Source organism: Cyclospora cayetanensis, unplaced genomic scaffold, assembly GCF_002999335.1.
Source record: "Cyclospora cayetanensis isolate NF1_C8 unplaced genomic scaffold, CcayRef3 CcayRef3_contig_206, whole genome shotgun sequence".
Classification (NCBI taxonomy): domain Eukaryota; phylum Apicomplexa; class Conoidasida; order Eucoccidiorida; family Eimeriidae; genus Cyclospora; species Cyclospora cayetanensis.
This window is the reverse complement of record NW_020312155.1, coordinates 48,126-62,663: the sequence shown is the minus strand read 5'-3', so window position 1 is coordinate 62,663 and position 14,538 is coordinate 48,126. Positions and strand designations below refer to the sequence as shown.

General features: G+C 48.7%; 2 protein-coding genes across 2 annotated transcripts; both read left to right on the top strand.

The window, feature by feature from the left end:
* The first annotated feature begins 1,869 nt into the window (after window positions 1-1,869).
* LOC34618074 (GPN-loop GTPase 3) lies at window positions 1,870-3,369 on the top strand. The gene is made up of 3 exons (XM_026337850.1): window positions 1,870-2,532; window positions 2,572-2,790; window positions 3,172-3,369. Exons 1-3 carry the CDS (start codon window positions 1,870-1,872, stop codon window positions 3,367-3,369), a joined length of 1,080 nt encoding a protein of 359 aa, XP_026193635.1.
* Window positions 3,370-9,909: 6,540 nt separating this feature from the next.
* On the top strand, window positions 9,910-11,703 carry LOC34618073. Its single transcript, XM_022731417.2, has one exon. The coding sequence runs from the start codon at window positions 9,910-9,912 to the stop codon at window positions 11,701-11,703; it is 1,794 nt and encodes a 597-aa protein (XP_022589823.2).
* Window positions 11,704-14,538: the final 2,835 nt, after the last annotated feature.

Here is a 14,538-nt window from a genome sequence, read left to right as displayed (position 1 = left end):
CCAATTAATACACATTACAAAGGCCACACCTTACACCCCAATTAATACACATTACAAAGGCTACACCTTACACCCCAATCAATACACATTACAAAGGCCACACCTTACACCCCAATCAATACACATTGCAAAGGCTACACCTTACACCCCAATTAATACACATTGCAAAGGCTACACCTTACACCCCAATTAATACACATTACAAAGGCCACACCTTACACCCCAATTAATACACATTACAAAGGCTACACCTTACACCCCAATCAATACACATTACAAAGGCCACACCTTACACCCCAATCAATACACATTACAAAGGCTACACCTTACACCCCAATCAATACACATTACAAAGGCCACACCTTACACCCCAATCAATACACATTACAAAGGCTACACCTTAAACTCCAACTGCTGCACAACACACGCCGTCCTTCCCAACGCAAGCTCACGCTGTTGAAGGTGAAATCGCAGCAGCGGAAGAGTTGTTGGGAGAAGAGGGAGGATTTGAGGTTCAGATCGAAGGGCAGAACTTCCAGCAAAGAGGCCTCCTGCAGCTGCTCCTCATCTGCCCTGGTGGTTGGAGTTTCCGGAGGTCCCCAGCAGGGTGAGGAGCCACGCCCGCAACGGAAGATGTCTGATGCTGAGGCTGCCATTGGGAGAAAATTCCAGAGAATTGGCCCTAACGAGGAAGAAGAACAAGCTGAGAGTCACACGAGCAGCCACACGACGCAGAGGCGTCTAGGAACCTCGAGATTTGCGATGAGCTCGCTCTGCTACATAGCATGGGTGTCGCGACACCCGCAGGGAAGCCCGTGCACTTGTGAGAAGCAGGCTACAGCCCCTTGGACCGCCAGGAAAGCTCCCCGCCGCTGCTCTAAGCGAGTTAGAATTCAGCAGCATTCGTTAAAAGAACTCTGGTTTTTGTCGCAGCCTCTAATACCTGCGGAACTACCACAGGCCTGGGTTGTAGGGTAGGGGGCGAGCCTGTGGGGGCAGGGGGAGGCCTTGGACTTGCTACGGTGGATTTGTTTGGCTGCTTCTGCAGCCAAAGAAGTCTAGAAATCTGATTTCGGAGTACAAATACACGAGAGTGAGAAGAAATGCGGATTCAGGCATAGGACTAGCAGTTTCAACGGATGGGAAAGGGGGGCCCTCGCTGAGGACACCCACCAGAGGAAAGATGAACAGAGCCCACGGCGAATTCAATCTCCCAGAGAATAGGCGAACTCCCTGGTAAAAGCACTGTGTAACACGAAGGTGCATGTGTCGTTGTTACGCCGCTTTTTGTGCTGCTTCCTGCCCTGTGTTCTGTCGGGAGCATGGGGCCCTCCAGGGGCTTGACAAGCCTTCGAAACGGGAGGCCTTCTGGCAACAATCGAAATTCCGAGTTTCTTCTTCCCCTGCTAAGTCAGGGACCATTCTGCTGACAGCCGACTCGTCTAAGTCTCTCCTCCAACAGGACGTGTTCTTCAGTGTTTCTGCATGCGCGAGGACTGCGGAGGCAGCAGCAGCAGTCACTTGCTGCAGCAAGAGAAAGGAATTGCAGCGGCAGCTGCTCTCAGCCCGCATGAAGTGGAATTCGGTGCGAAGGTCATGCATACGGGATATTTGGAGTCGGGAGGCAGCGGTAAGCCGCTTTACGCGCCGTTTGGGAGTTCGGCATGACAGTGTATCAGGCGTGCGATGAACGAGAGGACTGGGAGTCCGAAGCCGGCAAAATAATATTTAGGCGGTAATCTTGAACGCGCGGCTCTGGTTGCGGGAAAGCACGCGAGGTTAAAGGGCCGTATTCTCCGCTCGCCTACCTCCTCACGCCGAGTAGAAGTAGCAGACGCAGCAGTAGCAGCACCAACAAAAGGAACGAAGATGGTGCGCCATGGCGTTTTGATCATGGGACCCGCTGGATGTGGGAAGAGCACCTTGTGCTACACATTGCAGCAGCAGTACGAGGTGTCTAGACACCGTGTGGTGTGCATAAACTTGGATCCGGCAGCCGAGTATATGCCTTACGAGCCTGATATTGACATAAGGGAGCTCATCTCGGCGGACGAGGCGGCAGAAGAACTGCACTTGGGCCCTAACGGTTCCCTAGTTTTCTGTATTGAGTATCTAGAAAAGAACAAGGAATGGCTGGAGGAAAAGATCTTGACAACCTGTGAAGATGACTTGCTTTTGTTTGACCTCCCCGGCCAGATTGAGCTCTATATACACCTGGACGCCTTTAGACACATCTTCAGCTACTTGGAAAGACAAGGCCTCCGGCTCTGCGTTGCCTACTGCCTAGACATTACCTTTTTTTCTGATCCCGCCAAGTCGATCAGCGGTTCTCTCCTCGCCCTAAACGCGATGCTCTTCTTCGAGCTTCCCCACGTCAACATCTTCACGAAATGTGATTTGGTCGCAAAAGTAAACATCACTAGAAAAGCCCGCAGACGCAAGAGAGAGAGCACCACCCCGGAGAACATCTCCCACCACTCGGCTGAGCCACCACTGGCAGCCGGACCGAGTCAAGACAGTGCAGCAACTGGTGTGGTGGAAGAGCCGAGAAGTTGCCGGCAGCCTCGGAAGCTCAGCACTGCCAGCAGCAGGGACGACTCGGAAGAAGAGCATAGTGGAAGCAGTGATGAAGAGGAAGGGAAGTGGGGCAGCCACTGGGCTGGGAGGTGGCTCGACTCTTCACCGTTTGGTCAGAGGATCGAAGACGCCGATGCCGACGAGACAGAAGAAGATGTCGTTGTCGAGCAGCTGCTAGCCAAGGACGTGCAAGATATCGTGGAAGAGCTCGACGTAAGCGCCCCTGCTGCTGGTAACCTTGAGATTGTTGTTGCATTTGCTGCTGCTGCTTCTTTTGCTATTTCGTTGCGGGCGCCGCTAGTGGTCTTGGAGTCTCTTCCGCGCTGGGTTGGCTTCGGTGCAGTAGCTTAGTGCGTGAACGGCTACTTTGACGGTGATGCTCGAGCATCTGGATATTGGTCACCCAAAATTTGTGCGACAATTTAAAATTCGGCAAATTCAAAAGCATCTCCAAGGGGCAATAAATCGCTTTATTTCTGAATATGCCTGAAAAGTATACGCGTCTAGCAACTTGCAATAATGATGCTAGGCGAAATTTCTACTTCAACACAGGCTCTCAGGTTGTATCTCGGCACTCTGGTTGTTGGAATGCAGGAGAACATGCCGGCACGTTACCAAGAGCTGCACCGCGCGTTTGCTTCTGTCCTGGAGGAGTTCGGCCTCGTATCCTTCTTCCCGCTAAACATTCTTAATGAAAACGCCATTACCAGCTTGGGTGCTTTGTTGAGGAGCACGCTGCAGGCAGATGAGGAGGAAGAACCGAGAATGGATTACGACTACCAGCAAGAATAAAAAAAACCGGGGCATGCCTCTGCCGATAGGTCCGTTGAGGCTACTCCTACTGCTGGTTCTGCAGGGTAACGCTGTCGCAACTCAGTGTGTGCTGCTACCTTTTGCTAGGAGCCCTCAGCTTGTGTAGCTCCTTTTGCCGACTGCCAGCAGCCGCCCTGTGCGGTGGTTCGCTGCTGCGTATGTAGGCAACAGCAGTTTGAACGAGACCACCTGATGCGTTGTTGCCACACTTGGTTGCGGGTAGCTCGCTTAATTGCAGCAGTATGGACGAGCAACAAAGTGTGTAGTTTCCGAGTCCATCGCATGCCTGCGGCTGTCGTCGGTAGTGCCGCAGTTCCCAGTGGTGCGTTGTTGCGGGGGGCGGGGGGAAATTTTACTGAAGCTGCAACTGCTGCTACAGCACAAACAACGGCGCCCTTAAGGTAAGCTGCAGGGACAAACCTCCCACAGTGGTGTCTTTTGCATGTATTTATTCAGGACGTTGCATTTCGTGGTCGCTGTAGCGGGCCAAGCTGCACAAAAGATATTTCCACCTTTACTGGGTTTATCTGAATAAGGAACAATATAGAATTGACTTGCTGGATTGTCTGCTCGGATAGCTTGTTTATTGAAGAGCGTCACCAGCTGGACAAAGAAAACGCAGTGTTTTGTGCCCATGTATGCACTGAATGCGATGTGCAACTAGCGGTGAATGATCGAAGTGCTTCACGGGTGGAGTAACACGCACCTAGCTGTGCTGGCTCCCCCATGTCGAGAACTGTAAAGGGGTGGGGTTGAGCAGGGAGGATTTCCAATACTCACTTTGTAACTTTCTACCAAGTTTCTATCGAGTTGGAGCTAGTTGTCTGCCGTCGGCCATATTAGATGGAGCGCTACAGGCATTAGCTGGGCGTGGTTCAATGCAGCTGTTTCCCATTGGATCCACTGATTGTGGATCCAATGGGGTGTCTGGATGACCTGCAACAGTTGTCGGGTTTCGGTGGTGTCATTTAATGATTCAGTTGTTTGATTTTGTTGGCAACGGCAACGGGAAAACCGCTTTCTAGCTGTGGATGTTGACACTTGCGCAACGAGTATTGGGGTAGCAGAGGCCGGCCTACAAGATGCTGTGAACTCAATAGCTCCACACCTGGTATATATATATATATATATATATATATACATGATATGCCTCCCTATAGAAGGTGCACAGATGCCTCGATAAGGTTATGCTGGCGTAATAGCACGACAGCAGTAGGGTTCTGCAAGTACTCGAAAGTTCTGGCCGCCGGTTGGGGGATGCATCTCACTTTGTGCCCAGAAGATGAAAATGAGTTGCTCCTTGTGGCGCATCTATTAGACGGAGAAGCACTTCAATGGTTGCTCGATTCATGCAGAGGTCGTCGGCCTGAGAGGATTACTACATTTCAAACCTTCACACTGTCCATGTCACATTAGTTTATGCCGATCTCTGCTCAACAGCAAGCATTGGGATAACTGGAAAAGCACATAAAGAGCAATGTGTCAATAGATGTATACATCAAGAAGTATGCAACCATTCGTACAACATAACGTATACGAACAGGTCCCTAATCAGTGGTCTAACTTGAGTCTACTTGGAGGGTTACCACAGGTGGTCGCAGGATGCATACCGACTACGATCAAAACTGACCAGTGGGACGTCTTCAAAATAATAAACGAGTTGAAGTATACAGCGCAACTGTGCACCACCCAGCACCTTTGACCGAAAAAAGACCTGAATCGGGATTTATAATCTGCGGGTATCACAGCCTTGGCAACTGGCTATAGCCCAAAGTCGAAGGCGGAAGAAAAGTTCAAAAGGCAGAGCAAGCCGGCACTCCTAGCCAGCCCAAACAGCCTCCCAACAGCCCATCTGCTGAAATTACGAGAAGTTGCGCCATGTCCGGAACTGCGAACGCATGCAAAAACCACAAAACTTGAATAACAGATTGGGGCTTAGCTAAAGCAGGATGCTCGGCAGGTTTTTCTGGATGTTTAGAAGCCTAAAAGCCTTGGATTAATAGATTATGTTGTGCTCCCCGTAGGGAGACCATTCCAGCCACACAATTCGATGCGACGTACGTTGAGTGTTTTTGATTTGGGCTTCCTGATTTCCATTCCCAGCGCAACTTAGATGTTCTCAAACAAGGAGAGAAGACAGCTAGGAGGCGCATTGATGCATCCTCCGAGCGTTCCGAGCATCCGCAGTTAGCTGCCCATAGCATCTAGCTCAAACGCATACAACGCTGCGTCTTCTGGAGTTTTAAGAATAATACTCCGTAATACATAGGGTATACAAGGAGGAAAAAGAATCAGTCCGCTCTCGAGTAAATATAGTCTGACAGTGTTGTGTGCAGCTTATCCGGATGCATCTTTCCTCACCCATTTCAAAGACGCCCCAGTGTGTTCTCTACCCGTCCGTTGACACCAACTCCATGCAGGGCACCAAAAGAGTCCTCACTCTGTGGTCACTCACCAGGCCCACAAAAAGCAAAGGCTTTTATTCCAAAAACCAGCGCGTGTATCCAATGGTTGAGAATTTTGACAGGAAGAAAGACACACGCACTGCTCAATAGCGAACGAGTGGCCAAACCAGCATGACCGAGGCAGTGCGATGGCGCGCTGTCGTCGGCTGGTGCCTCCTGCTCCAAGAAAACTAGAAAACAGGTGAGATGTATTAAGGGAATCAAATTGAGACTAGTCGGCCTCCACGCTATTTATAGCAGCTTCTGCATGGTAATACAGCTGGTGCAGGCAGTATAGTCAACTTCAATATCCCAAAACAGCCATACGGAGGAATAAATAAGACACCATAGCTGAGAGTGCAAGCGCACAAATGTAAGTGCAAGGACTAACGTCACAATTATCACCGATAAAAATTAAGCTGTGTCAATAGACTAAGGCAACCTTACCAGTCACAGCATGCGCCGGAGAAGTAAATTACCAAAAACACAGGCAATTTCGTCCATGGTGACTAGCCCTGCTAGCCAAAAGGTTGCCGCAACTTTTTCTGCAGGCAACTTAGCCTTTAACTACCTCTCGCAGCCAGTGAGGTTGGCGTTCCCCACTTCACTTCACTCGGAACTCTCACGTGGTGTCTCTTCGATGTTCAGTAGGCCAATTTTCCAGCAACTTTACGGCTCTTTTCGTGGAGGTAAACATAAGTTGAGAATAACGCAACAGCTTTATAAGCTGGACATAGCTGGATCAGGAAATGAAGCGACATCTTTTGAGTCTATCGAGAAAGACGTAGGTGCTACCCAGACTCTTGACTTCCAATAGTCCACCAACAAAGTCCACAGTCAGCGCAGTTCACAGCAAACCAGGCACTTTTGCAGATGTCCAGGTTTTTTTAAAAATGCAACGGTTTAGCTGCTGACAAGGTGGGCATGATACTGCATACTCGTTCGCCGCGGGACGCATCACTTGCCACCAAAATGACCGTGTGAGCTTTTCCAATATAATCATGTGCTTTGCCCAAGATGGCACTGCGGAGCGAAGTTGAAACGTACCGGCGACGAAACATCCTGTAGGCCATTGTCAAAGTGGAAGTGCTGCATTTCCTGCCATGCTGGATGTTGGCACTAGTAGCGGAGGTACAGGTGTAAAACGCACAAGCCACATGCCTTAACGCATCAACACCAGGTTATTCTCAAAGGGACCGGGCCATTCTTGCACTCTGCCGTGTCCAGTAAAGTTTTTATCTGCCGCTCAATTCCACTTTAATGCTGTGGATGCATCTGCTACCGCGGAACAGCTTAAAATCGATCCAAAGAATAGCTGAATGCGGTGTTCTGGAAACCGGCAGGTGGCGAGCCTGTTGAAGGCTCGCCAATATTTAGCGCATCCGCGTACTCCTCCTGGATTGTTGCCAGTTCATGCTGTTCCTCGGCTGGACACTCAATCAAAATGCTCAATAAGGAACTGGTCTTGGAGCCACCGAAACTGGATGCATTGTCAAAATTTCTTCCCTTACTGCATTGTGAGTCGCCCTCATAAGTCCTCTGCCTCCTCTTGGTGAGACACTGACAGTATCCCGCCTATCCTGGATAAAGCAAGTGTCATCAAGGATTTAGAAAAGGGCCTTTTCAGCGCTTCAAGGCACACTAGCTTCAATAGGGAGCAGCTGTGGCTGCATGTGCGCCATCCAATGAGTCGCCCATCGTCCACATAGAAGTGCGTCATGGTTAACGATTCTAGCATAAAAGTCACAGAACACGGCCACAAAACCTTATTAGACTTCAAAGTGGCACTTGAGTGCCATAGCCTTGCCAGCTCTTGCATCTGACGCCCGTCAGCGAACCTGCTTCTTAAGGATTGCACCGACGAGTGACAGCCAGCTTGCACATCTGCGCCGTCTCCTTAGATAGCACCCACTTCACATCCATTGTCAAGTAACTCCCGCAGTTCTTGACCATTTATGTGGGCATGTGTCATACACTCACACGGTTGCGTTCTGCTCTGTAGTCGTTTGATAAGGCGCGACAGGTGAGCCCAAATCTTGGAACGTAAAGCTGCTCTATCAGCGACAGCAAGATCGACGGATAAACAGACTCAAGGGGTCCTAAGAAGACACAGATTCACATGTTCCCAAGCAATATGTAATGCCAACAAGTTCAACGCCAGTCCACCTGTGGGAACCTTCCGGGTAGTTCCTACGCAAACCACTGAATAGGTAGTTGTTCGTCTACAACGGGTCTTTTGCAACCAAGAATTACATACCTCAAGATGCGTAGAAACGTTGGCAGCTTGATCTCTATGTGTTTTTCCAGTTCTCCCAATGCTTGCCGTTGAGTCGAAATCGGAATAAACCGATCCGTCACGGACTGTGTGGTGTCTTAAAATGTAGTACTCTCACACGCAGCCGACCTCTGCACGAATCGAGCCACCACTGAAGTGCTTTTTTTGAATAGATATGCCACAAGTATCGCTCGTCGCTCGAGAGCGGAGAACAGCTGCGTCGAACTACGTACCGATACCAACTGTGATGCTGTATCTAAGGTACCCTCAGTGGAGCACTTTACTCTAGACTCAGTAAATGCAGTTTCATTAGAAGGCTTTTTGTAGCCTTTATCGAAAGGAGTTTCAACTTTTGTTGTCATGACTCCTAAGGGGTCCGACATGAGGCCACAAGGACAGCTAGGTTGTGCATCGCTGCAGCTTCCAAGCACTCGAGCATTCACAGCTCATTCTCCATATAAACTAGCGCACTAGCACGCAACGTTGATTAGTGATGTATTGAGCTATTGCTACTTCACAGCAACTAGGAATACGATCAGCTAAAGCAAACATCCTACTCTGTATAAGTTCTTAACTAAAAGAGCTAGTGCAGCAGGAATCATTTGAGTGCAGCTTGACACGCTACATAGCCCCTCTTCCCTCTTACAGGGGCCCTGAGGTCTGAAGGCGATAAAAGCTTGGAAAATTTACGAAGGATGAGCAATAACTCATGTTTTTGGTGTTGTCTTAGTTTGGGGCCAAGTGTATCCCTGTACAGGCCGCAGGAGGAGGGGTATGCCTTGACCCAATGCAACAAAACAAATAAAAAACATAAGCATGTACTAAAAATGGCTTCCCATCTTTCTGGAAACTTTATGCAGGGGTAGCGGCGTGAACAAAAACGGATAGATAGCGTGCTCGCTGCTTGACTCTCTGCACGCTACGAGTGTTGTGCATCCCGGTGCAAAATAGCCATTTGGGCAAGGGCTCGCCTGGTAAACTCTATTGTTCTAGCCTTACTAGGCAAGAAATAGCGCATAAAAACGCTAAAGTGACTTATTTCCGTATGGATTTATTCTAATTTAAATATAAGCGATGTAACAGAAAGTGTTTGTGTGTTGTCTCTACAGTAGCCAAGGAAGTCACTTGATACACTATTTACTGAATGCCGGCACAAGCGCCTTTACCTATGGGCTCTACTATGATTGGGTGCAAATGGTAAAACTTTGCGTGGCTCGCAAGTAATATCACATTGGAACGCATGAGACATGGCCACTGCTGGTTGTTCTTCTCCAGCGCCTCAGCAAAAGCAATGCAAGCTGCAAAATGCATTTAAGAAAGTCTGTATGCTTACTGATAATACTATAAAGGTAAGTTTCATGTGTAAGATTTTGAAAGAGAATTAAAAGCATGAATGCACAATGATTTGCAATTAATTACTACTGCTCCCCGACATGGACGGAAAACCGATGCTGCTGGTCCAGTGGTCTGCAGCTACTCCTTGAGCGGCTCTACCCATCCGCATTCAGACAGTGAAAGCTAAACAGCATCATGATTATGTTTTACTCAAATCTTATAGTTCATTTACAGAAATCCCCTTGCCACCGCTCTGTGTAGAACTTTAAAATGCACCTGCCTTCGTTTACTGTAGGCCTGGACAGAGACTCCTCCCATGTGTCGGCACCTTTCCAAAAAATATGATTTGCATGAAGTAGTTCTTACACATGCAGGCCCACCAAATTAGTTGAAATTTCTGAAGATACTGATGAACTTTGGCGCTTCCATTTGTCGACAAGAGTGCACCGGCGAACTCCTCCAAAAATGAAAGCCTCCATATTTTTTTCAGGAGTCCTGACTCCTGCCCTAGTTTTAGGCATTCAACCAGCGCAATTCTTCACGGAAGACGCCTCTCCTGTTCTGGTAATGCAAGATCATGAGCCTTCATTTTTGGAAGGAGCGCACTATGTGCGAGCATTGCGTGCAGCTAGACTGGGTGCACAAGCTGCCCAGAGACATGCAGTGAATCTTCCTCCCGCAAACCAGCCGCCGGGGGGAGCCACGCGTTTAAGAACCCCTGGGGGTCTGTTGGGACCACAACCAGGTGCTCGCCGCTACCCGCTCGTTGAAGCCAAGCCTGCTGTGCGAGCAACACCACATGTCTATCTTCCGAGAATGCAGCCAAGGGTCATTAGTGTCCTTGGGCCAAAGTATAGCCCTTTCCGTATTCCTCCAGCAATCCTCTCTAAGCCTCTTTCTCCGGCTGTGGGTATGAACGCGGCCCGTCACCTACATACGACTTCTCCGCTGCAGGGGGAACGGGGCACATCGGATACCCCACCGGAGCAAGACGCGCCTACTCAACAGGTTGTAAAGGTAGAAGACCTCCGGAATGAGCTTGCTGATGCCGTGAAACACAATGCGAAAGTTCTAGATGACTACGATACCCGTCATAGGCCTCCTGAAGCTGCTGCGTTTGAGGCTAGCTTCCGGCTTGCTTTGCAGAGCATGAATCCTGGCGTCCCCAAGGGGACAGTTGTCTTGCGCGATCTGAAAGAGTGTAATTCTGATCAAATACTTGTTTCGCAATGCAACGCAAAACTGGGAAAAGTACTGGGGAGAGGTGGTAACGGATTAGTGGTCGAGGTGATGGTGGAAGATACGAACACTCAAAAGATCCTTGGAGTTCAGAAGTTTGCAGTAAAGTTTATTTATTTCGAGGGAAAACCTGGAATCCCCGCTGACCGGACTGTGGAATTTGCTAAATCAGTAGTATCTGGTTCTCTGGAAGAGGAGCTGGCTTCAGTTGGGAAGGTAGTTGACACGGTACGTGCGAATGGCCATCGATCCCCAACTGCAAGCATATCCCGCGAAAACAGATGGTCATTGCCACTCTTCGAGGCCGTTGTAGGAGACAGTGCAGGGGCGATTTGTCACATTGAGAATCTTTTTTTTTCGGGTAGAGTACTTTTATCAGAGCAAATGCTGGGGGATGCAACCAACATCTTGGAGCACAATATATCGGGTGCACCGACGCTTAACCTATCCATGGGTGCACGAGAGTACCTTTGCAAACAATTCCTTTTCTCACTTCAAAAACTACATGCACTGGGCCTTGTCCACTTCGATGTAAAGCCCCAAAACATCCTAATTTCTAGCAGCGGAGAAGCGCACGTTGCGGACTTTGGGGCCGTTGAGAAGGAAGGTTTCTGGCGACCATGCCGATCTGGGGTAACTCCTCTCTACGCAGATCCAACACAAGCAGAGTGTATATTGAGAGATGGTAGGATGAACGCTGATCCACTCTTTGATTCGTGGTCGGCGGGGGTCACAGTCTTTCAAATTCTAACGAACGGGAATTTGCCGTTTGGCCTTACTCCTCATGGCAACGTTCTAGCAAAACTCGTGGTTTTGGATAAGTCAAGAAACACGAGCTACGGAAGCCCATTTCCGATGAGCTCACCGGAAGAGGCAAATGCGAAGAAGCTTCGGGAGGCTGGTGCCAGCGAGCCGGCGATCAGAATTGTTCAAGGCTTGCTCCAACACAAGAAGTTTTTGAGACGGCAGGTGAGTGAGGCCCTTGAGGAGAACCCTGATTGGCTGGAGGGCAAGGAGTAAGAGTGCGGAATCTATATTTGAGGGCTCTGACAATGGCGCGATGGCCGTTGATGCTGGATTGCATGCAGCTCAAAGCTATCAAGTTTAAGAGGCATGTGTGACGATGTGTAGTAGCTTCAACCCAGCGTGTACCGCTCCTTAGCCTGCAGCATGGTTTATAAAGAATGCATGCCCAAAGCATGTTTTTTTCCCCAGGTGAATATAGCATAGGCCTGCTGGCACCCGTTCGCGTACCTGGAATCCAGGGGCAGTGCGAGGTCACCTAAGTGTACCACAAACATACAATGACAGTGTAGTAGATTTCTTTGAGTGTCATAGGAGGCGATTATTCGGCCTCTTGATGTTGTTCATACGGCAGCAGAGGGCTTATCCATCCAATTAGGTTTCGAGTAAGCCTACCGTATTTTTGTATCGTAAGTGTGAGGCTGGAATCTTTGAAGCTCGCAACGAGTAAAAACGTATTGAGAGTCCCTACAGGCTTTGTTTCTTACTTTTGCCAGCCATGGTATTATCTACGCGCTTGTATTTTGGCACACAAGTGTGAGAAGTGAGAATGCAGGGTAGAGTATATCTTTTCGGAGCCTGTGCGACTTGTCTTCCCGTTGGTGTAACGCGTGGCAGACAAGGCATCGCAGGACCGAAGCATTCTTTAAAAGCGTAACAGCCCGTTTCATTCGTGTGACGACGCTAACCTCCCTACGTTTTTAGCTTGAACTATTTGTTTCATCTAATAGCTCGATATTTTGGTCTATATTTAAGAGCAGTGGTACGAAGCAGTGAGCATAGTTGTTTGCGCCGAGTTACTCCAGAGATTCGGTGAAAAAGTACCAAAGCCAAAGTAAGGCATCTTCGTCAGTACGCTGACTGCATAGAACCTTCTTCGAAATAAAGGTCGTGCAAAAGTTGTAGCAAGGCATATCTGCTCGTTCTCCCTTCCCGTGGAGGATACACACAAAGCTTCAAAAAATTAAGATCAGGGGCGAACTTGACCGATTTTGGGCTCATTCACAAGAGTTATCGCAGTTCGCTTGCGAAGAATAGAGAATTCTGAACTTGGGAATCGCTGTACACTTAGTAGGACGTTGTTTAGTGGTTTTTAGCACTTCTTCCTTCCCCTGCCCACTCCCCTAAGAGTTCCCACATGAAAGGAGAGGGAAAAGTAGCGTGAGCCTGGTTGCAATCGCTAAGGACTCCGAGCATTCACAGCTTGTTACCCATGGCATCTAGCGCGCACGCACACAAAATTGCGTCAACTTAATTCAAGCTAACAGTACTTTGGAATATGCAAGTAAGACACAGCAGACAGACCAATCGGCCAGCCTTTCGTACTTAGCTAAATATATAGTATACCAGAGGGTGCTTATGCGTAGCGAAGCTCGGTAGATCTTTCCTCACTTTCGAAACTAACGTTCTCGGGTAAGCACCTGTACGTCGACAGCAGTTACATGCCAGGAAGCGCTGCTCTCACCCTATCGCCACTTTTCAGGGAGGTAAAGCCACGAAAAAAACGCTGCTTAAGAAAACAAAATCGCTGAAGGAAAGCTGACTGAAAGAAAGAGACATACACTCGGCAACAACCAACGAAGGACATAAATAACGGTTCCCAGACATCCCGATGGCCCGCTGACGTTGGGATGGCGAAATGTATAAGCCTCCTGCTAGCTAAAAGCAGGAAATAAGCAAAATGTTTTAAAGGCATGAGAAGAGACATCACTTCAGCAGTGTCTTCGCATATATAGAGTTATCTATGCACACAAATGCACCCGGCTTTTTTCGCAGTATGTCGACATCTACGCCCCAAATTAGCCATAAAGAATGATGCTGGGACAGCATAGCTGAGAGTGCCTACGCACAGATCTGAATGTAGAGGACAGCTTCAAAAAATACATGGCAACGTTCTGATCAATAGCAAGAGATAAATGTAGCCCTTTCCAGCAGAGCATGAACTAAGTATAGCGGGCTAAAGTAGCCTTTAAACACTATTCGTCACGCTAGAGTTATTAATAGTGACTGAAGAAGAAATCGACAAACTGATTTTCCACCTCGTGTATCCTTTATATTACATAGCCCTGCTAGCTTGATACAAGAAGGAACAAACTTAGCTTTGTTTGTGTTAGCTGCTATGGGCACCTAGCTCCAAATGCTCAACGTCCAGAGAGTGCATGTGGGCACACACTAGCTGTGTTTCTCCCTGTTGCCAGAACGCTTGAGGGCGATGCCAAGGGAAGGCGGGAACTCTTTCAGAAGGACAATCAACAACATTCTACCGAATTTTTTCTGACTCTGGAGTAGGTGTCGCTAAAGGTACACCAGATGGATTGTTACATTTGTAAGCACCCCACCATTCGATGCAGTGGTTTACCATCCATCCAGTGGCAGTTGAGGCAGTCTAATTTCTTGTTTTCCTACAACAGTTGTCCGGCATGGCTTATGTTATTTGTCATTTAAGTACTTTGCTACTCTTTGCTAGGCTTTCTAGGTGATGACACCTGCTGATTATGGAAGTTAGCGGTGATGGGGCGCCTGTTGTGGAGGCAGCGGGCGTTTTTCAGGCTGATATAAACACAGCAGCGCCATGGCCGGTAGAAAAGTCTGATCCGACATCCGATGAAGTGTTACCAGATGCATCGATATGACTATGGTGGCTAGGGACGTAAGCCCGCAGTAAGACTGGGCAGGCACTAGAAGATTAGTTTAGCTAGTTGGAGATGTTCTTTGCTTTGTTCCCCAAGATGAAGAGAAAGGAGTGCTCCTTGTGGACTGCCTAGCGAGGTGAGAGACACTTCGATGCTGCTCTAGTCAAGCAGATTCAGAAGTCTACCTGCAGGGACTACG

Coding starts and splice junctions, on each gene's coding strand:
- LOC34618074 (XM_026337850.1), top strand. CDS start 1,870: ATGGTGCGCCATGGCGTTTTGATCATGGGACCCGCTGGATGTGGGAAG. Junction 2,533..2,571: donor AAGACAGTGCAGCAACTGGT/GTGGTGGAAGAG, acceptor CAGCCTCGGAAG/CTCAGCACTGCCAGCAGCAG. Junction 2,791..3,171: donor ATATCGTGGAAGAGCTCGAC/GTAAGCGCCCCT, acceptor GTTGGAATGCAG/GAGAACATGCCGGCACGTTA.
- LOC34618073 (XM_022731417.2), top strand. CDS start 9,910: ATGAAAGCCTCCATATTTTTTTCAGGAGTCCTGACTCCTGCCCTAGTT.